General features: G+C 32.1%; 2 protein-coding genes and 1 long non-coding RNA gene across 5 annotated transcripts; 2 read left to right on the plus strand and 1 right to left on the minus strand.

Annotated features, from left to right (window-relative positions):
* The first annotated feature begins 3,642 nt into the window (after positions 1-3,642).
* LOC128196386 (uncharacterized) lies at positions 3,643-6,085 on the plus strand. Of its 2 annotated transcripts, XR_008248662.1 has the most exons (3): positions 3,645-5,303; positions 5,563-5,756; positions 5,874-6,085. It is a non-coding gene; the product is annotated as an uncharacterized LOC128196386 (long non-coding RNA). The 2 variants fall into 2 exon arrangements; XR_008248661.1 differs by having other exon boundaries at positions 3,643-5,303; positions 5,563-6,085.
* A 459-nt stretch (positions 6,086-6,544) lies between these two features.
* Positions 6,545-10,716, minus strand: LOC128196373 (linoleate 13S-lipoxygenase 3-1, chloroplastic-like). Its single transcript, XM_052877161.1, has 8 exons — positions 10,177-10,716; positions 9,823-10,085; positions 9,165-9,405; positions 8,765-9,085; positions 8,437-8,630; positions 8,032-8,324; positions 7,663-7,929; positions 6,545-7,578 (listed from the first exon to the last, which is right to left on the minus strand). Exons 1-8 carry the CDS (start codon positions 10,568-10,570, stop codon positions 6,810-6,812), a joined length of 2,742 nt encoding a protein of 913 aa, XP_052733121.1. The 5' UTR covers positions 10,571-10,716; the 3' UTR covers positions 6,545-6,809.
* A 5,662-nt stretch (positions 10,717-16,378) lies between these two features.
* On the plus strand, positions 16,379-21,486 carry LOC108322232 (protein NEGATIVE GRAVITROPIC RESPONSE OF ROOTS). 2 transcript variants are annotated; one of them, XR_008248447.1, is made up of 6 exons: positions 16,379-16,469; positions 16,613-16,688; positions 20,062-20,624; positions 20,710-20,869; positions 20,961-21,032; positions 21,121-21,486. XR_008248447.1 is itself a non-coding variant. In XM_052876672.1 (6 exons), the coding sequence occupies exons 1-5, from the start codon at positions 16,464-16,466 to the stop codon at positions 20,978-20,980; spliced, it is 825 nt and encodes a 274-aa protein (XP_052732632.1). In that variant the 5' UTR covers positions 16,379-16,463; the 3' UTR covers positions 20,981-21,027; positions 21,121-21,486. The 2 variants fall into 2 exon arrangements, 1 of the variants encoding a protein (XP_052732632.1); XM_052876672.1 differs by having other exon boundaries at positions 20,961-21,027.
* The last annotated feature ends 759 nt before the right edge of the window (positions 21,487-22,245 follow it).

A 22,245-nucleotide genomic window follows, 5' to 3' on the forward strand; every position in this document is an offset into this window, starting at 1 on the left:
ACTCGCTAGACCAACGTCATAAACCCATTCAAAGTCGATTTTTCTTCTTCACTGACCTTTGATGATATTGAACTCTTATTGAGCTTGGATTGTGTAGCTGCTGAGCTTGAACTGACGAGCTGTTGAGCTCGGGTTATCAAACTGCTGAGCTCAGACTATTATGCTGTTGAATTCGAACTACTAAACTTTGTATAATTGAAGCATAAAACGTCAAAAGTTCTCGAAGTCGACATGTAAAACTCTTTAAACGTCGAAAAATCATAGAATACATTTAAATGTGTTCAAATAAAAAAATTGCAGTGCCATAAATGAATTTTGAATATCCATATTATATATATATATATATATGAAGATAATCTTAAGAACATAAAAAACAATTATGACCTAAACCTTTGCTTAGTGTTCTTGAATTAGATATTTTCAATATTCAAAGTAATATTCAAATTTTAAACAATAGTTAAATATTACAAAAGCGTAAATAAAATTGATGACGTTTTTTAAGTAGAAAATATTGTTATGCCGAAAAATCAAGTCAAAGTCAAATTTATTCAGTTATATTAAGGTCAAATATTAAGTTCAATTCGATCAAAAGTCATCCTGGACTGAAAATAAATTTTATAATAAAAAACTAATTGTAGTTTTAAAACCTACAACTAAAACATTATATTGAGAACGACTTTGAAAATAATAAAACAATTAACAAGAATAATTACTCTCACTACAACATTTTTTGCATACTAAATAGAATTGTTTTATGCAAAACAAATTTTTGACATAACAATTTTTTAGTAATTTCACACTTTAATAGAAATCTGTGAACACATTAACTTATTACGAACCATTCAAAATAAAATTTCAATTATATATCCATCACCTATCACCTAATAGGTATTATGATTAAATTGATAATCTCCATAATTAATATATTTAATAATTATAGATAATAATTGCTATTAATAAATTATATTAATCCATACAAATTATTGAAATCTTGTTTCAATTTTCCAAGCGCCCCCTTACAGGGGCAGTCGGCAGGCCCAGCAGATGGAAAAGAATTAAAATAAAGAAGTAAACGAGACATAAAATTGAATTGATAGGATGACCTAGTTAACTTGTTTAATTAACTTGTTTAATTAATGCTAAGAAAGCTTCGGGGGAAGAATATTAAAGTGGAAGTTGCATTGTATTGCATTAGTTGAGATCATGGAATTGTTGTGGAATTTGTAAACATTTTAAAACTTGGGACTTTTCATCTTCACATAACCGCGGAGATATGAACACTTCCATTGAAAATTTAACGCAAGTGTCAGATGGTTGAATAACAAGTGTTGTTCATTGGTCGCTTAGTCCAACTCCAATCAACCCAATGCCCAATAAATCAAAGTCATACATCTAATTAATTATTTTAAAATAGGTACGTGGTTTAGTTTAGTCATACAAAAATAATTATCTTATCAATTTTATTTGTTAACTTTAATTATTTTTTATTTAAATTTTATTTAAATTTTATTTAAATTTAATATTTTTAATTAAAAATAATTAACTATTATAAAAAATTACTTATAAAACAAATAAAGATTATTATTTTTTACTATTATAAAAAAATAAACACATATACATAGCTTATGTAACGACAAAAAAGTGATTAAAAATTAAAACATTTCAATATAAGAAGCAGAGTTTAAAAGTAATTGAAGAAAGAGTTATAAAAGCATTAAAAAATAGAATTAATTGTTTAGCATGTAAACGGCAACAGTAGGGATACATGGAGGTAGAGGTTGACTGAGGGAATGAGTACTTTCAAGATTCCAAACCTGACGCCTGCATGTCAAAATCTATAGGGCCGACGCGCCCACCACCACACCCATAGACTAATTCCTTATAACTCTTTCAAACAAAACGGTAAAACCATGACTTTTAATTTTATTTTTCTTGGAGATGGGTCACCTAAATGCCAAACGGAGAAAATATAAGAACCCGTAAAAGTTTATTTTTGATCCTACCTTAAGGACAAAACTCAAACAAACCAAACAAATATTAAGTAAATAAATACAAATTAGAGTACCTTCAAAATTGAATTTGAATTCTTTATTGAGTTTTTATGTACCTTTTTTATGTTATGTCTTTAAAATACGTTGATTGAACACTAATTTTGATGTTTTAGAATATATTAAAAGGATTCTTATAATATCAATATTAATGTATTATTAATGTTTAACATATTACATCACCAAAAAATTTCAAAGTTACACCCATTTGTAATTAATTGAATTGTTATAGGTAAGAGAAATCATGAATTTCTTTGTTAAAGTATTCAATGTGCAGGATGCCAAAGAGAAGACTTCGACTAACATATCAACATGGGATGAGATGACCTCATATGTTCATGCTGGCAACATAAGAAACATAATTTAGGATAACTAATAAAGAATAAAGAATTAAGGTGGCTAATCATAGGTAAGGAAACCTAAGATTGAATATTCTTACAAACTCTTGTATCATGAACTCATACAAGTATTATATAATAAATAAACAGTCATGAGACATGTCATTTAATTTAATCACTATTTACTTACTAGTGGTTTGTAAGATTTACTACTAAAGATTTTAATGATTAAGTTAGTTAAGAATGTTCAGACTTACATAAAGAAGACATATCAGCTCTGAAAGAGTGGATATAAACAATAAATACGTAGAAGGTACGAGTAGTCTTTTGTATGACCATTTATTATTTGTTTTTCTTTTAAGTTTTTGATAAACTATTTTTATAAGGATTAAATATTTTTTTAATCTTTAAACTTACACACAATTAAAATTTATCATTGTTTCAAACTTTGATAAATTTTAATCCTTAAAATTTAAATTAATAGTTATAGTTTTTTAAAATTAATAACATTAACTTTTTTAAGTTTACTAAACAATGTTTTAGACTAATATTTGAAGTTGGAATTTGTCAAAATAATATAAATATCTCAAATTTCATCTTCATATGAGACGTTGAGTCAAAATTTAAAAACTAAAAATATATTTAATTTTTCTTATAATTGAGTACTAAATGAATTTATAGTTTTTATGCTAAAATTAATATTTATATTCTTAATTTTTTATATTGTGGTTTGTTTTTTTAATTGATATTTATTTGATTCTACTTAAGTGTATTAGGATTTACTATATTATTTGACTGATTGTTGAAGATTAGACATTTAATTGTATGATAAAATCTATCTATATTTATATAACATAGGTATATTTTTTAAAAGAGTATGAATTAGTTAAACTGAAATTTGTAAAATAAAAAATGGTTTTGATTTTGCCCATCCTTAGATGATTGGCTGTTTCATGATCTGATATAGTTTAACAGACTTAATTGTGTGAGGTTTGAGTATTAATGAATTGGAAAAGGAAATAGAAGAATTTGAATAAACTAACTAACACATGACAGATAAAACCCTCACAAGATAAAATTAATGGCACTCGATAGGTTGACAATATTTGATCGCCCAATAAGCAAGTGGAAACGATGATAAGTTACCTTTTTGTGTTTTTTTGAGGAGTCATGTGCTAAGCTTTCCATAATTGGTAAGTTTCCTTTGATATTACTTACTTTACTGAGTATGATCCCAAACCCCATGCACTCGGCCCCCTTTTTTTCGTTCTAGTACCATTTGGTGTGAGTCATCTAGAGTTCCTCATGGTTTCTCTTTGTAGAAACCCTAGGGCTGCCTTCTGTTCTTTCTCTATTGCATTACTGGAATGTGTGCATGCCTTTACCTTGTTTCAAAATGTCTTTAGGGACTATCTCCTCTTTTCCCTGGATTCCTTCTATAACTTCTAAGAAATTAAATGGGAAAAATTACCTATCTTGGTCTGTGTCAATTGAACTTTGATATCTTGCTCAAAGGTTCCATGATCACTTAAAAGAATATTGGAGTAGAGTACCAACAGATCAAATTCAACCTTGGAAGAAACCTGATTTTCATCTTTGTGCTCTACTTTGGCTTAGGTCATCCAAAACCCGTAACTCCTTTTGGATAAAGGTCAAAAATATTTTTGTAGACGATGTCCAACACCTCTATGATTATGCTAATCGATTGTCTCAAGCAATCTGATAATGACATGACGTCTTTCATTGCTAAATCTCAATCAATAGTTGAGGAATTGAAAATGTTCTTGGTAGTTCACTCATTAGTTGAGATAAAAGAAATGTTGGATAAGTTTTATATGGTTATGATCCTCTATGCCATGAATCTAGATTTTTATCATATTAGTGATCAAATTTTAACCTGTCAAGAAGTTTCTTCTATGGAAAACTTGACAAGACTCGATCGTGTACCATCACTACTTTATGGATGAAAATTAATCCAAACATTTTTTTTTCAACATTAATTATTTCTTAAGCTTACTTTTTTAACAATTTTTTTTTTAAAATATATTTTAAATTTTTTTCACAGATTTTATTTCTGAAAATATAATTTTAAAAATAGATTTCTAATTTTCTTAAAATATATTATTTTTATGGATGAATTGTATTCATGAGAAAGCTGTTAATGGATAGATTGAATTGGATTTTTTATTAATTAGATCAGGATGAATAAGATATTTTAATTAAATTTTTGGTGGATCATAATGGATTAATGATTTTTTTCATCGTATCCATTATAATTCGAAATAAAATTGATCAAATCCGTCCAGTATGTCATTCTTAGTCCTACAGTTATTTGTTTAAAAGTTTGTATATTCAAGGGTGTTGTCTCCTTGATCTTAAATTTGCTATAAAATAAGTGCATGTTTGAAACTCTTCTTCTAAAGAAAATACTTATTTTTCAAAAGCTCTGATTAGATAGTATGAAAAAATAAGCTAATATTGGTTCACAATAAGTTGAACCAAACAGATTGTTTGGCTTGTCTAATGGGCTCCCTGCGTTTGGTTTGTTTGAAGGAAATTTGTTTAGCTGAAAAAGAAAAAAGAGGGAAAATTTGTATGAGGGAATGGTCAACTAACTATAACGGTGTAATCGGAGCATACTAGTATATGGTTTTTCGGTGTTTGTTACTTCGGAAGATGGATATTGTATATTTATTTAAGTGTTTTGATGGTTTATGCCAATTTTTTGTGCTCATGTTCTTCTTCCTTCTATTTTCGATTTTCTGTACAGTTTATTTTGTTTGGAGAAATCGTGCTGGCACAGAAGGTAATGTATGAAAAATTTGGGGATGCTTTTCTGGTTCATTTTGTATCAAAAGGATTATCTTCTGCAAATAGCCCACAAGATCTGGCAGAGCAATATCGTCAAAAGTTGCAGGTAATAAAAGCTTATGGCGGTGAAATGTTTAGAATATAGTCCTACTGAAATAATCGAAGTTCTTTTTTCCCCCATATAACATCCTGGAACTTCTTCTCTGCCATGCTTATGTTGTGAGTAATTTGATGAAAAGATTATTTATGCTCTGTAACGTCTCTTGCTAAGTAAAGTGTGAATTGTAGTGCTTGTTGTTTAATAGGTGAATCACCGGATGAACATCTGTTGTGGTGGGCTAAAATACTATGATATTTTGGTGCAGGGTGGAGATTTAAAGGCACTAAAATCTTTCTATCAGTCAGTAGTGGAAAACTTGAGACTGCAGCAGAATGGAAGCCTTGTATTCAGATAGCATACTTGTATTGGAAAAATTAGCGAGTCCTCTTCCTATATAATATATAAGGCTTTGTTTTTTGGCCGTCTCCTAGTTTGGGGTTTGATTTCTTTCTACAGAAGGTAGTTACGATTTGTTTTTGATGAAATCAAGTTTGAGCTCTTTTTGATTGGTTTTTCAATCACCAGTAAATTTTGTCCCTCAATAGTGCGGTAATGAAACGGTGGGGAACACTGCAGGGTTGTGTATATAGATTTTGCGGTCGAGCGATGGATATTCTACTGGCCCTAATTTTGACGACTTCCTCATGCAACCTCACCAATCAGCTAATTGTCTCAGGTCTTTCATTATTCTTTTTGTCCCACACTTGTAAATTTTTGTTATTCTCTTGACATCCATCGGTTCCAAGCTTGTCAATATGAGGTCAAGATTTTGGTTTTTGATTTCTCAACCCTTTCTTTCTCCTTGCCGTATCATATCCGTTTCCTTTCAGATTTGTTGATGCCCTTTCTGTTATCACAATTCTGTCCATATATATTTAAAGAGTTTATTTATGACATTTTTTAATATTTATGTCAATCTGTTTCACTAACGATGTTACCAAATTTAATATGAATTTTTTTTAGGATTTCTCAATCATACAAATTTGAATTCAATATAAGTTGATACTCTGACGTTCATCCTGGTGTCTAAGTTAAACTGACGTTGTAATAAACCATCTTATAAAAGTTTATGAAAAATTTATATACTATTAAGAATGAAACAAAGTTTTATTGAATGAAAGCGATGACAAATATGCTTGAAGCACTCTCACTGTTCCACATAATTCGTTTTTTCTCCATCCCAGAAAGATAAATAACAAAAAATATCTAAAGACATACTTTTTGCAAATTTGGTATTGAAGAGAAAATTGACAAATGCCCATGTGGTTTTTATATTACAATGTCAGGAACTAACGACATGAATTGCGGATAGACAATGGAGAAGAAGGAAAGAAAAAAAAAAGAATAATTAAATTTAATAAAAAAATTAAAATTAGTATCGCGTGCACATTCACAGTAGTGTTGTTTCCGTGAATTAGTGAACTTACGCACATTTTGGTCATGGAGATATTTGCAAATAAGAATGAATATATATGTGACAAAACTTGGTAATGGGTGGGGGTAGGTGAGATTTTACGTGGAGACACTGTTAGGAATCCCTCTGCATGTAACGCCGGGTTGAGAGGTAGGTGCAAGTAACTCGTAAGGTAAAACCCCTGGGCCACAGCGGTTTCTGAGTGTTGGGTCATAGTTCCTTCTCTCAATCTCCTTCTCTATCTCTCTCATTTCTGCGGAGAAGTTGTAGAATGCCTCGATGATCTCTGCTTCACCTGACCAAATGGATGACTGTTGGCGCTCCCCCAAATACTCCTCGTCCGGTGAGTGGGTAGAGAGTGTGTCAACTATTGCCATATATTTTGTAGCTTGTAACAAGCTTGGCAGCGCATTTAGGAAATACTTTTCGGGATCTGCCATGAAATTCGCTTGTTTTTCACTCTTTTTTTCCTCTTCGTCTTCTGGGATTAATCTTCTCATTAGCGGAGGACGATTCGGCACATAACCTCCGTAAGGGTACTGTCCAAAATTAATAGCTGCATGCTGTGCGGATACCGTCCAAATCAATGTGGTAAGTATAGACACAAGATCCTCACTATCATTCAACGTCGGCCACCACCTTTCATGCCTAAGATCAGCATGCCCCACATTGATTGATTCAGAGTACCATGCTTGTAGCTCCCTGTCATTGCAAACCTTGCTTGGATGGCCGTAGTAGTGCTTCACATAGGCGCGGACCCAGTTCTCGATTGCAGACCAGACCATAAGCCCATCTGCAGCGTAAGGATAGTCTTCTATTACCAGTTTTACACCATTTGGCTGTGTTGCGTCAGGTACCGCCATTCCCCTGCAGCGATGGATCATGCAATGAGACTCTCATTTATAAGATTCGTTCAACTCAGAAATGGGTCTCTTTTCGTTTTCAACTAACCTGCGTATGAGATCTGCCGGGAGGCCTTCCATGTCAAAGCGCCACAAGTGTTTGTATGCAGCAGAACTGATCTCCGTGCAGTAGCGCCCAGGTGTAAAACTAGACTCGATGATTCCGTCGGCATTGATCAGTTTCTGGCGAGCTAAAGCATTGATATCCAATGTGTACCTCATGTGTGGTTCCAACAGCTTAAAAACAGGATGCATTGCACTTAATTGTCTATGAGCAGACAATATAAATGGTTCCGTGCAGGCATGTGTGCGTAACCTGCATACAGTTTACCAGAGAATTCTTTTTCGATTAGTTAACCAACAAGATGTAATCAAATGGTACTTAAATAGTACATATGCTGCTTCCGGATTTGCTTACCAATGGTTAACAAGTTGGTGCACACCAGCATCATTGGCACAAACATGAGCTTTGGCCAGCTGCCACTTCCAATATGTGGTTGCGTCCACAGGAGGGGTAACTACGCGTTTCGATCCGGAACTTGGTCCGAGGCTAAGTTCTATAGCAATTGGTTTGAGAGTGCCAAGCGGTGTCAAGAAAAATATGGTGCGGGTAGAATAGGATTTTCTACCATCAAGGGCGTTGATCCGGTCAACAAATGGAACATAGACATCGTGATAGTTTATCATAAACAGCTTATTTGCCTGTATTGCCTGAGAAATTCGAAGTAACAAATTTAGTGCCAGGGTCCCAATTGTTTAAGATAAGCCATGGGATTTGGCGACAAAACATTTTAGTCATGTTGTCGAGGATTTTGAGGAGTACCTGTTGCACGGTCATGCCATTCAGTTGTGCCAAAATATGTTCTTCTTTGAGTGCAGACTCTTGGTGGCCATACATTTCGGGGTCAAGTTTGCTCACCGGTGGGAAAACTTCAAGCCGCTCAATATTAATAGGGTTGACTCCTGCTATTGCTTGCCTGGCGAATTCATCATCTCGAAGCCAGGCAAACTTGTCCTCTGTATAATAAGCACGAGATCGTTAGTTTAATCAGCAACACCTTGTTTACAATAACAATATAATAATTATGAAGGATAAATTAGTTCACGCCAAAAAGATAACAATTAGAAGGAAAAGAACAAGGGACACTCACTGGAAATAATTTTGGGAGTGTCATATTTGAGAAGTTCTTGGCTGCATTGTTTTATCTTTATGACCACTTGTGACAGAGGGAATTTCTTTATAATTTCATCTTGCAAGGGCTGGCTATCATTGTAAAGGTCGTCAAAGTCTGAAAATCGGTTGAAGTCTTGGTTATCAGCAGAGAGACTAGCCTTAAGGCCAGGGATCAAGTTATGGAGCACTGCCTTCAGCCTCTTGATTACGAATGTGTTCATTTTAGACTCGTCGAATTGCTCGTCTCTTGGTACGTACATAGGCTGTGGCAAATCCACACGACTCTCAGCATGCATATCTATAAAACGCAATTTACTGTGTTATGCTCACGTCCGTAATAATTAACCTTAGACGAGTGAATGAATTGTTAATGTTACCTGTATCTGTGGGGGCCCGACCAGTACGACAGCGTCTTGGGTATGGATGGTTTTGGGTTCCACCAAGAGTCGGTCTGGTAAGCTCAATTCCTTCATCTGGATTACCCAAATCGTTGTATGTGTCGAAATCATATATTCTATCACACAATTTTCTAACTCCTTTCCCATCACCTCTAAGATTTATCAACTCTTTCTCCCTCAGTACTCTAAGCCCAGCAGGTGTATCACCAGGTAAATATGCCTGACAAAATAAATCAAATTATAAAAAATATATATATAATAAAAACCCAGAATTAGCAGAATAAAAAATAAAACAACTTGTACGTAATAAATTCTTAGTTATATCTTTCTGTGAGTGGGTCTATTAAATTGGGTAGCGACCGTGTTGTCGGTGGTTGATATACGTAAGCTTAAATAAACCCTAGCATTAGTCGATAAGAATTTTGAAAACTCATTTCACAGGTATAATAATCTGTATATGGCTGCTTGTTTACGATTTGTAACTTGTGATTATGGAGGAAGACTTTTTCTTTGATCAAAGCAGCCGAGTCTACTATTGAAAGTTGAAAATTTTGAATAATAAAAAAAGGAATGCATGTTCAACTGGTTAGCATTATTAAATAGTAATTAAATGCTTTGACCTTTCCAAGTTGGTTACCTTGTTAGAAAAGAATATCCTCTCTCCTTGTACCCATGAGTTGCAGGGGAAAGGAACTGCTCCACTCACAAACCCTTCGATGACTATACTTTCCAAGAAGAACTCTCTTTGGTGTTTGTTTGTAACAGCAATAGCTCCAGGGACTCCAAAATCTGAGTCCACAATGAATTCGGCTGTATAATTAACTCTCTCTGCTTTGACACTGGATTTCTTTGACCAGTTCTTTAGGGCTGCTTTGTTGCTCTTCTTTGGAGATTTCCTTTCTAAGAAGCATATTAAAATAACATTAGATTCGTTTGTTGTGTTTTCTAAGAGAGAGTGGGAAGTAATAATGGTGAGTTGTGAAAGGCTTACTTGGGTCAATGTCAGTGCTGATAAGCTCCAGCACAACATTTCTTGTTCCTATACTATCACTGATGGCGTCCAAATGCTTCAGCATGGTCTCTCTGAAATTCTCTCTGATCTTGTTCCTCACCGTTACCACAGCTCTGACCTTGAACTGCACAGGTTTCTCTGCATGCACTCTCAGTGTGGTCTTAATAAAATCCTGACTAATAGCTGCTACCGGAAACCTTGGTCCCCTTCTCAACCTCGTACCCCTTGTCGTGTTGTGGAAAGGAAACGAGATAGGATTGAGGCCGAACAAGGGTTGGTTGTGTTGAAAAGTATTATTGTGAAGAAGCAGTTTGGAGGAAGCAGAAGCAAACGAGGTAAAACCCATGAGTTGGTTATGAAGAGCCACTGGCATGTTGGCTGCTTCTTTTTTCACAACGTATGAAGCGTTGAGTTTGTTTTTATGTTTAGGGCAGAAATAAGAAAGAAGAAAGAAGAAAGACAAAAAAAAGAGTTGAGTATGCAACGCAGCTGAGTCTTTTCGTCCATATTTATTTGTGAATCTATAGTTATATTTTCTCCCCCGCTACCAAGTCAAAACCAGTTTTTGTTTAGCGCGTGGACCAGAAACAAACTATTTATTTTTAATTTTATTAGAACCCAAATAAATAGTTTTCTTTTGCCAGATCATATGTTCCTGAATACGTTTCATATTATATCGGACACATTAGTGCAAATGTAAGGACTGAAAACAATTATCCTAAAAAAAATTGACATTAGATTCCTTTGTTGTGTTTTCTTTTATATTTTTAAGAATAATTTCTCTTATAGTTTCTTTTATTTAAAAAAAAAAAATTTAGAGGATAAGTAAAACTAAAACCAGAAGCTGTCATGAAATAGATTACTACTTGTGTAATGAAATATTTCCTGTAAAGCAATGAGCGCTATTATTATTGGAACAAATAGAAGCGTTAACTTACCAACTCAATGGTACCTTTCGACGCAAAAGAAAAAGCATAATATATATATATATATATATATATATATATATATATATATATATATATATATATATATATATATATATATATATGAACGATAATCTTAAGAACATAAAAAACATTTAGACGTCAGTCACTCGCTAGACCAACGTCATAAACCCATTCAAAGTCGATTTTTCTTCTTCACTGACCTTTGATGATATTGAACTCTTATTGAGCTTGGATTGTGTAGCTGCTGAGCTTGAACTGACGAGCTGTTGAGCTCGGGTTATCAAACTGCTGAGCTCAGACTATTATGCTGTTGAATTCGAACTACTAAACTTTGTATAATTGAAGCATAAAACGTCAAAAGTTCTCGAAGTCGACATGTAAAACTCTTTAAACGTCGAAAAATCATAGAATACATTTAAATGTGTTCAAATAAAAAAATTGCAGTGCCATAAATGAATTTTGAATATCCATATTATATATATATATATATATGAAGATAATCTTAAGAACATAAAAAACAATTATGACCTAAACCTTTGCTTAGTGTTCTTGAATTAGATATTTTCAATATTCAAAGTAATATTCAAATTTTAAACAATAGTTAAATATTACAAAAGCGTAAATAAAATTGATGACGTTTTTTAAGTAGAAAATATTGTTATGCCGAAAAATCAAGTCAAAGTCAAATTTATTCAGTTATATTAAGGTCAAATATTAAGTTCAATTCGATCAAAAGTCATCCTGGACTGAAAATAAATTTTATAATAAAAAACTAATTGTAGTTTTAAAACCTACAACTAAAACATTATATTGAGAACGACTTTGAAAATAATAAAACAATTAACAAGAATAATTACTCTCACTACAACATTTTTTGCATACTAAATAGAATTGTTTTATGCAAAACAAATTTTTGACATAACAATTTTTTAGTAATTTCACACTTTAATAGAAATCTGTGAACACATTAACTTATTACGAACCATTCAAAATAAAATTTCAATTATATATCCATCACCTATCACCTAATAGGTATTATGATTAAATTGATAATCTCCATAATTAATATATTTAATAATTATAGATAATAATTGCTATTAATAAATTATATTAATCCATACAAATTATTGAAATCTTGTTTCAATTTTCCAAGCGCCCCCTTACAGGGGCAGTCGGCAGGCCCAGCAGATGGAAAAGAATTAAAATAAAGAAGTAAACGAGACATAAAATTGAATTGATAGGATGACCTAGTTAACTTGTTTAATTAACTTGTTTAATTAATGCTAAGAAAGCTTCGGGGGAAGAATATTAAAGTGGAAGTTGCATTGTATTGCATTAGTTGAGATCATGGAATTGTTGTGGAATTTGTAAACATTTTAAAACTTGGGACTTTTCATCTTCACATAACCGCGGAGATATGAACACTTCCATTGAAAATTTAACGCAAGTGTCAGATGGTTGAATAACAAGTGTTGTTCATTGGTCGCTTAGTCCAACTCCAATCAACCCAATGCCCAATAAATCAAAGTCATACATCTAATTAATTATTTTAAAATAGGTACGTGGTTTAGTTTAGTCATACAAAAATAATTATCTTATCAATTTTATTTGTTAACTTTAATTATTTTTTATTTAAATTTTATTTAAATTTTATTTAAATTTAATATTTTTAATTAAAAATAATTAACTATTATAAAAAATTACTTATAAAACAAATAAAGATTATTATTTTTTACTATTATAAAAAAATAAACACATATACATAGCTTATGTAACGACAAAAAAGTGATTAAAAATTAAAACATTTCAATATAAGAAGCAGAGTTTAAAAGTAATTGAAGAAAGAGTTATAAAAGCATTAAAAAATAGAATTAATTGTTTAGCATGTAAACGGCAACAGTAGGGATACATGGAGGTAGAGGTTGACTGAGGGAATGAGTACTTTCAAGATTCCAAACCTGACGCCTGCATGTCAAAATCTATAGGGCCGACGCGCCCACCACCACACCCATAGACTAATTCCTTATAACTCTTTCAAACAAAACGGTAAAACCATGACTTTTAATTTTATTTTTCTTGGAGATGGGTCACCTAAATGCCAAACGGAGAAAATATAAGAACCCGTAAAAGTTTATTTTTGATCCTACCTTAAGGACAAAACTCAAACAAACCAAACAAATATTAAGTAAATAAATACAAATTAGAGTACCTTCAAAATTGAATTTGAATTCTTTATTGAGTTTTTATGTACCTTTTTTATGTTATGTCTTTAAAATACGTTGATTGAACACTAATTTTGATGTTTTAGAATATATTAAAAGGATTCTTATAATATCAATATTAATGTATTATTAATGTTTAACATATTACATCACCAAAAAATTTCAAAGTTACACCCATTTGTAATTAATTGAATTGTTATAGGTAAGAGAAATCATGAATTTCTTTGTTAAAGTATTCAATGTGCAGGATGCCAAAGAGAAGACTTCGACTAACATATCAACATGGGATGAGATGACCTCATATGTTCATGCTGGCAACATAAGAAACATAATTTAGGATAACTAATAAAGAATAAAGAATTAAGGTGGCTAATCATAGGTAAGGAAACCTAAGATTGAATATTCTTACAAACTCTTGTATCATGAACTCATACAAGTATTATATAATAAATAAACAGTCATGAGACATGTCATTTAATTTAATCACTATTTACTTACTAGTGGTTTGTAAGATTTACTACTAAAGATTTTAATGATTAAGTTAGTTAAGAATGTTCAGACTTACATAAAGAAGACATATCAGCTCTGAAAGAGTGGATATAAACAATAAATACGTAGAAGGTACGAGTAGTCTTTTGTATGACCATTTATTATTTGTTTTTCTTTTAAGTTTTTGATAAACTATTTTTATAAGGATTAAATATTTTTTTAATCTTTAAACTTACACACAATTAAAATTTATCATTGTTTCAAACTTTGATAAATTTTAATCCTTAAAATTTAAATTAATAGTTATAGTTTTTTAAAATTAATAACATTAACTTTTTTAAGTTTACTAAACAATGTTTTAGACTAATATTTGAAGTTGGAATTTGTCAAAATAATATAAATATCTCAAATTTCATCTTCATATGAGACGTTGAGTCAAAATTTAAAAACTAAAAATATATTTAATTTTTCTTATAATTGAGTACTAAATGAATTTATAGTTTTTATGCTAAAATTAATATTTATATTCTTAATTTTTTATATTGTGGTTTGTTTTTTTAATTGATATTTATTTGATTCTACTTAAGTGTATTAGGATTTACTATATTATTTGACTGATTGTTGAAGATTAGACATTTAATTGTATGATAAAATCTATCTATATTTATATAACATAGGTATATTTTTTAAAAGAGTATGAATTAGTTAAATTGAAATTTGTAAAATAAAAAATGGTTTTGATTTTGCCCATCCTTAGATGATTGGCTGTTTCATGATCTGATATAGTTTAACAGACTTAATTGTGTGAGGTTTGAGTATTAATGAATTGGAAAAGGAAATAGAAGAATTTGAATAAACTAACTAACACATGACAGATAAAACCCTCACAAGATAAAATTAATGGCACTCGATAGGTTGACAATATTTGATCGCCCAATAAGCAAGTGGAAACGATGATAAGTTACCTTTTTGTGTTTTTTTGAGGAGTCATGTGCTAAGCTTTCCATAATTGGTAAGTTTCCTTTGATATTACTTACTTTACTGAGTATGATCCCAAACCCCATGCACGTTCATTCCCTATCCCAATAACTTAACCTTTCTCTCTCAACATTCATTCTTTATATTACTCTTCTCTCTTTCCTGCATCTCGAGAATAACTTTTATATCCTAAACAAGCATGACATATCAAGATCAAAAAGGGGAGAAGAGAAAATACTGGCTATCCCAGATAGTATAATATAAACATCACATACATTGAGGATTAACAATTCTTGGTATTATCGTAAAAAACATATACAATCACTGTTGTTTTATAAACTTTATCAATAAATTTAAACTAATTTTAAAAATGTCATTGCATGTTTTTATTATCATTCACATACAATGACATCACCTAATTGACTAATTTTTCATCATTGAAAGAAAGAAATATTTGCGATGAGAGAGAAACAATATGTATATATATATTATTGAATAGTTTGAAATGTAAAGGTGTGACATTAGAAGATGTAATGGTGGGTTTTGTTTGTTTTGATATAATTTATAGTAGTAAATGATTTAGTGAAAATGAAGAGTATTATATTGTTAGGAAAACATTGGCACGGGGTAGGTGCTTGGTTTGTTAGTTGTTGTATTGTAGCTTTGCGGGGAAAGGTAGTCTTATCGAGTTGAATTTGATATTAATTTGTTTACGGTAATAATTAATTGGCATTAGGGAGTGTGGGAAGAAAATGTGAAAGTGTAGCGATGAAGTGGATGTACAAAAAGCACTACCTTATATAATTATAATTGGAGCAGGTGAAATCCAGGAATCGGTCCGGTAAGTGAGCGACATTCCCATGCGAGTGTGGGTACTCTTCCTTCCTTTCAAATGTCGCACATACTCGTACTTATATATGCTAATTCTAATCTCTTTTTTTTTTCTTTCTTTCTTTCTTTTTTCTTCCCTCTTCCCTCTGCCCATACCATACCATCCATAATCATTATCACTATTTATTTTATTCATCAACACAACACCTCACCTAGTTAATAATAATAATAATAATAATAATAATAATATTACTTCTAAAACTTAAAACCCCTTCGTATCTCTTCAAACTTCAATCCCAAGTTCCAAGACCACATGCCTTTTGCATATCCACGTTAGCAAATAATACTATCACAGATTCTGCTACCATTATTAATTAGGATTATGCTACCATCTCACACCAAACCAAATCGACAAAAACTACACTACGCGCGCAATTGCTTCCTTCTACCAATCACTAAAAATATACTCTTCTTCTGGGACTTCAAATTTATCTAGAGATGGGAATTAAACCATATGATATGAGGTAGGGTCAATTTCCCCATCAAATTGCCTTCTAAATTTTCTACTCCCAAAGCTCAACACTTGCACTCATTGGCTTCCAAGATCTCACCACAAACAAAATTGCTTGGTTAAAAACTGGCTTCTTTTTACACTTCACTCACCTGCCTCTACCCTCTCTCTCCATCACTACCTTCCAACCACATCACCACCTTTAATTTCTTCTCACCTTATATATTTTTTTCCTAAACTTGCTGCTTCCATTCTCTAAGCCCATTCATTCCCTCTGCTCTCATAATGAAGGTAGGTCCTCTCTCTCTCTCTCTCCCTCTCTCTCTCCCTCTCTTGAGAGACTAAATTATACTGTAATCTTACACTAGGTTCTCCTTATTCATCCCATCAGAATGGATGAATGAATGAATATCTTTTTTTGTCATTTGCCTCAGTTCCTCAGCTGGATGCAAACTAAAATTGGTGGAAAACAAGATAACAGAAAACCAGACACTCATACAACTACTACTTGTAAGTTTTCTACTTCTTTCATTCTTCTTTTCTTTCTCCCTGCTTGATGCATGCTTTTTCTACAATGGCCTGTGTGATCCATGTAAGATTATTCATTGCCTGCTGAAACACACACCACACCAGCTTCTCTTCCTTCAACAAAATCATCGATGGCAGAAATAGAAGCAAACCTATAGAAAACCAGACAGACGAACGAATGTATATGTGTCTTCATGTGTTGAATATTTTACTTAATTGTAAGCTAGATTCCCTATTTTATAACATGTTTACACTTTCAGATCATTATTGACGATGGTTTTTGAGTTAATTAACTTTTAAAGTGCCTGAAGAAAAAGAAAAAAAGTTAATTATGTATTTCAGAATTCTAGCTCACACAAGTTTTTGTGAAACTTTTGACCTTTTATGAAGAAACTGATCATCTTTGGAAATGTGCGATCAGATCTATGAAAAAAAAAGCCACCCATGCACCCAGCAAGCATAGGATATCTTAATCATTTCTGTTTCAATTTTTCCTCTTTAACTTTTTAACTTTTTCATCATAGATCGATCCTAAATCATTACGATCCAGAGGTGATATGTATATATATTTCTGTCCAATGCTAATGTATGAAAAAAAAATAACATCATATCTAATGTAACGTAACCTATAACTAATTTTATTTCTTATTTATTTTTTATTTTGTTTATATACATCTTAAATATATTTTTCTGCAATTGAAGGAGACAATAAAAATGGTATAATTCTAATTATAAAAAGTGTGATATTTCCATGGAAGGTTAAGGATCTAAGCTGCCATATACGATCAACTTTTACGAACTAACTTTCCCATAGTTTAGTAGGTTGGTAGACTGATGATATTTAAGTTGACATATCAGAATTATTTTTTACATATGATAAAATTGTATAGTATTTTTTTCCTGATGACTCAAGAATCTATCCTTTTTCTTATACTAGTACTTGATACATACATGAATGAAGAGGAATTAAATTATTACAAGAATAATTCTAAAAGCAATAGTTTTCATTTTTTTAATGTAATGGTTATATTCAGTTACAGTATTAGACTAAAAGAAATTTGTTTAGGTAAATTTGTAGGAAGATATTTTATCTATGATTCGTTAATATTAAGTTTTATTTTTAAGTATTTAAATAGACAAAAATGACTTAACGAACCCGGACGTACGGAGTACTTGTCTATGTCTACAAGACATTATTGTCCTAGTTTAACTGCTCAGGATTGGCTGTTCCTCCGCACACATAACAATACATTTCCTACCCTTAACTTCTATAATTTGTATTCAACTTCTATTTTCAATTTTGTTTATAATATATATATATATATATATATATATATATATATATATATATATATATATATATATATATATATATAAAGAAGTCTATTTTAAAATATAAGATTATAACAAACTCTGTTTTTTCCATTGCAATTCATTTGTTCTATTTTTTTTATTGCATCACTTAACATATTTTCTTTCTCCGACTATATTTCTCATATTTTTCCTTTTTTATTCAGCTCAATCCATCTAATTTTTACATAAATGGGACTTTAGAAAATTTTAATATAACTTGTTTCGCATGTACCCATACGAGGGATATATACTAGTGTAGAAAGGGCTGCAGATGTCTGTTATTTTGGATTTTTAACGTTTGATCTCTGTCCGACGTCTATATGGGTGACGTTAATGAGACGTCGGACCCAATAGGTCACATGTCTATATAGACGTCCGATCCATACAGGTTAGACGTCTAGACGTCTGACACTATAGATCAGACGTCTAAAAGTTGCCGTATTTAATTGTATCTTTTTTCGCTTGAGGCCTCTCGGGTTGCTCCTGGCTCATGGTGATTCGATTTTACAACTTTATATTTTAGTTGAAGAAAATGTATTGTACGTTTTTTTTTGTATTGGATGGTTTTAAAAACGTAGTGGAGAGAATTAGAGGAGTGCAAAACGCAAGAAATCGCCGCCCAAGGACACGAGCAAAACTGCACCAAAACCCAATGAAAACACATTTTAATCGGTTCAAATGAAAGATAATGCATTAAAGAGTGATGTAATCGGAGTAAAATTAATTTAAAACTGTGCAAAAGTGAGAAAACAAACCTGAAAAGCGTAACCCGTAGAGAGAAAACGCGAGGAAGATGATGAACATTAAGTGCGTGTAACTGTTGCCTCGCGTTCGCGGTGTTTTAATGCAGCCATATAGAAGTTGGTTCCCCCACATCAGACGTCTATATGGCTGTAGAAGTTGGATTGGCGGGATCGGACGTTTAAATGGAATTAAAAAGTAACTTTTTAGATTTCAAAAATGAGTATAGAAGTCGGTTCCCCCCACATCGGACGTCTATATAGCTGTAGAAGTCGGATTGGCAGGATCGAACGTCTAAATGGAGTTAAAAAGTAACCTTTTAGATTTCAAAAATGAGCATATAGAAGTCGGTTCCCCCACATCGGACGTTTATATGGCTGTAGAAGTCGGATTGGTGGGATCAGACGTCTAAATGGAGTTAAAAAATGACTTTTTACATTTCAAAAATGAGTATATAGAAGTCGGTTCCCCCCACATCAGACGTCTATATGGCTATAGAAGTCGGATTAGCGGGATCGGACGTCTAAATGGAGTCAAAAAGTAACTTTTTAGATTTCAAAAATGAGTATATAGAAGTCGATTCCCCCCACATCGAACGTCTATATGGCTATAGAAATCAGATTGGCAGGATCGAACGTCTAAATGAAGTTAAAAAGTGACTTTTTACATTTAAAAAATGAGTATATAGAAGTCGGTTCCCCCACATCGGACGTCTATATGGCTGTAGAAGTCAAATTTGCGGGATCTGACGTCTAAATGGAGTCAAAAAGTGACTTTTTAGATTTAAAAATGTGAGTATATAGAAGTATGTTCCCCCACATCAGACGTCTATATGGCTTTAGACGTCTGTTCCCCCCAGAACATACGTCTATATGGTTGTTTTATTTACGGAAAATGTCACCGGTCATTTTTTACGTTGTATATTCAAGGGTCTAAAGGGTGATGTTAAAGGTCTTTTCTGCATTAGTGATATAAATATTATATTGGGACTTAGTGTGATAATTAAACATTCAAAGTAATTAAGAAATAAATAAAATTGTTGTAATTTACAGATTTGTGTGTGCATGTTTAATATAAGTTATGTTGAAGATATAAATGAATATATATATATATATATATATATATATATATATATATATATATATATATATATATATATATATATATATATATATATATATATATATATATGATTTTAGCTTTTAAGATAATTTAGTTGAGTTGTTAGAATTGAAAAAAGTTTTGATTTGGAACTTGTTAGACGATGGAAAACAAGAGAGTCGAGAAGAGTTCAGCGATTGGCCTGATGGTTTGCTCGCAATTGGTACATTTGGAAATAACAAGGAAGCACTAGAGAAGCGAATAGAGGAACCATCCTCCTCTGAGCAAATTCCTGACTTCACTCCTGAAGAAATTGGGAAGCTACAAAAAGAGCTCACTAAACTGTTGAGACAAAAACCCAAAGTGGAAAAGGAAATCTCCCACCTTCCTCTCGACAGATTCCTCAATTGTCCATCAAGCTTGGAGGTTGATCGGAGAATCAGCAACGTACTTTGCTCTGATTCTGAAAATAAAGATGGCGACAACGAAGAAGAAAAACAAGAACGAGAAGAAGAAGATGATGATGAAGAAGAAGACATTGAGAAGACTCTTGGTGTCATACTTGGTAAATTCAAAGAGATTTGTGCAAAAAACAGTAAGAAAGCAATTGGGAAGAAATCGATTTCGTTTTTGCTGAAGAAGATGTTCGTTTGTAGAAGTGGTTTTTCCCCAACACCCAGCCTTAGAGATACCCTTCAACTACAGGAGTCAAGAATGGAGAAGGTAGGTAGTCCTTTTACCTCCATTGGATTGCATGTACGCATTGCATGAACTGTGTGAATATATAATGTAGCGTTTTCTTATGCAGCTTTTGAGGATGATTCTTCACAAGAAAATAAACTCCCAGCATTCTTCTCGTGCACTGTCCCTGAAGAAGCGACTGGAAGACAGGAGGAAGATGCCGATGGAGGAGGAAGCAGAGGCTGAAACTGATGATGGCGGTAAATGGGTCAAGACTGATTCTGAATGTCAGTATAACTTCCTATTCACACTTCTTTCTTGTATATATGTATATGGAGGGACAAGACAAGACAAACCAAATCTCTTTTCCTCTTGCAGATATTGTTTTAGAGATTTAACAAATCCTCCTCAATTTTTAACCGCTCTTTCTTTGCGTCTCTGTCAGGTAAGGTAACCTTCTGTTGTGTCTATATGGCTCTTGTAATGTAACTGTAAGTCTCTCAGAATTACTCATAAATTACCAATTATTTTGTCTCAGATTAAATCAAGAAGCAAGGAGATTATACAAAGCATTACGAGGGAGCATGAAATGAAGCTATTTTTTTTGTGAGAGTTTATCTGTGATCTTGCACTGGCCTGAGTGGCTCGGATCATCAGTGTCAATCTCTCTGTTCTGTCAACAGCTACCGCTTCCCTTTGTTTTTGTTTTTTTTTTTCATGGTTGTTTCTGACTATGCAGAGCAACTCATGTTATACTTAATCGTAAACACCATAACTCCTATCAACACCAATGGCCAAACCTACACATTCTGAACCCACTCTCTTATCTGCTAATTTCTTATCTACTATCCTTGTAATATCACTGCCACTCAATAATATTCACAACATGGGCTAGTAAAATACATTTTCTATTCTACTTTAATTCAAAATGTTACATTTTTTTATTTTTTAAATGCAGTTTACAATATTATTCAATCACAAATTATTCGACAAGATAAGTTTTATGTAAGTCTTAATAATCAGGCTAAAAAATATTTAAAAAACAATTTTTAATTTGTTCACAATATAACTCACCAATGAGTGTAACCGATCGGTCATGATAGCCGTTTCAATTAATGGTCACTTATGCGCAGTTAGTAAGTGTATTAATAGATATTAATGGTCAATTAATGAGTTTGATTGTCATATGTTCTGCGAACATACATTACTGATGGTTAATTAATATGATTGACGGCATAAAAATATACGGTATTAATGATTAATTAATAAGTTTGACTGCCCAAAAATATACGCTATTAATGGTTAATTAATGGGTCTGATTGTTATGAGCCCTATAAATATGCAATTAATGTCTAGGTAACAACACTTTTTTCATTCTAATGAAATAAAGACCTCTTTGAGAGAAACTTATCTGACTTGAGCCTCAGAGTGTTTCTTGCATGTCAACAACCGGTTGGTGTAAATTGCGTTCGTGAAGAGTATTAAAAGATCGGAACAAAGTTGAACCAGAAAGGAAGATCAATCCTCCTACCCTTTCAACCAAATAATATTATTTCATTGTAAAGAACAAATGTTATTTAAATATTAAAGCTTAATAATTTACTTATTCAAAAACCTTTTTTTACCAAACAACCGAACCTAAACACACATTAGATTTTTAAAT

This window comes from Vigna angularis, chromosome 4, assembly GCF_016808095.1.
Source record: "Vigna angularis cultivar LongXiaoDou No.4 chromosome 4, ASM1680809v1, whole genome shotgun sequence".
Lineage (NCBI taxonomy): Eukaryota > Viridiplantae > Streptophyta > Magnoliopsida > Fabales > Fabaceae > Vigna > Vigna angularis.

What these genes read in the sequence shown, in the direction of transcription:
- LOC108322232 (XM_052876672.1), top strand. An exon ending in AGGAGTCAAGAATGGAGAAG is followed by an intron (nt 20,625 to 20,709) that starts GTAGGTAGTCCT and finishes TTTCTTATGCAG; the next exon opens with CTTTTGAGGATGATTCTTCA. An exon ending in GGTCAAGACTGATTCTGAAT is followed by an intron (nt 20,870 to 20,960) that starts GTCAGTATAACT and finishes TTCCTCTTGCAG; the next exon opens with ATATTGTTTTAGAGATTTAA.
- LOC128196373 (XM_052877161.1), bottom strand. Translation starts at nt 10,570, where the DNA reads ATGCCAGTGGCTCTTCATAACCAACTCATGGGTTTTACCTCGTTTGCT. An exon ending in CAGCACTGACATTGACCCAA is followed by an intron (nt 10,086 to 10,176) that starts GTAAGCCTTTCA and finishes TATGCTTCTTAG; the next exon opens with AAAGGAAATCTCCAAAGAAG. An exon ending in CCGGCAGATCTCATACGCAG is followed by an intron (nt 7,579 to 7,662) that starts GTTAGTTGAAAA and finishes CCATCGCTGCAG; the next exon opens with GGGAATGGCGGTACCTGACG.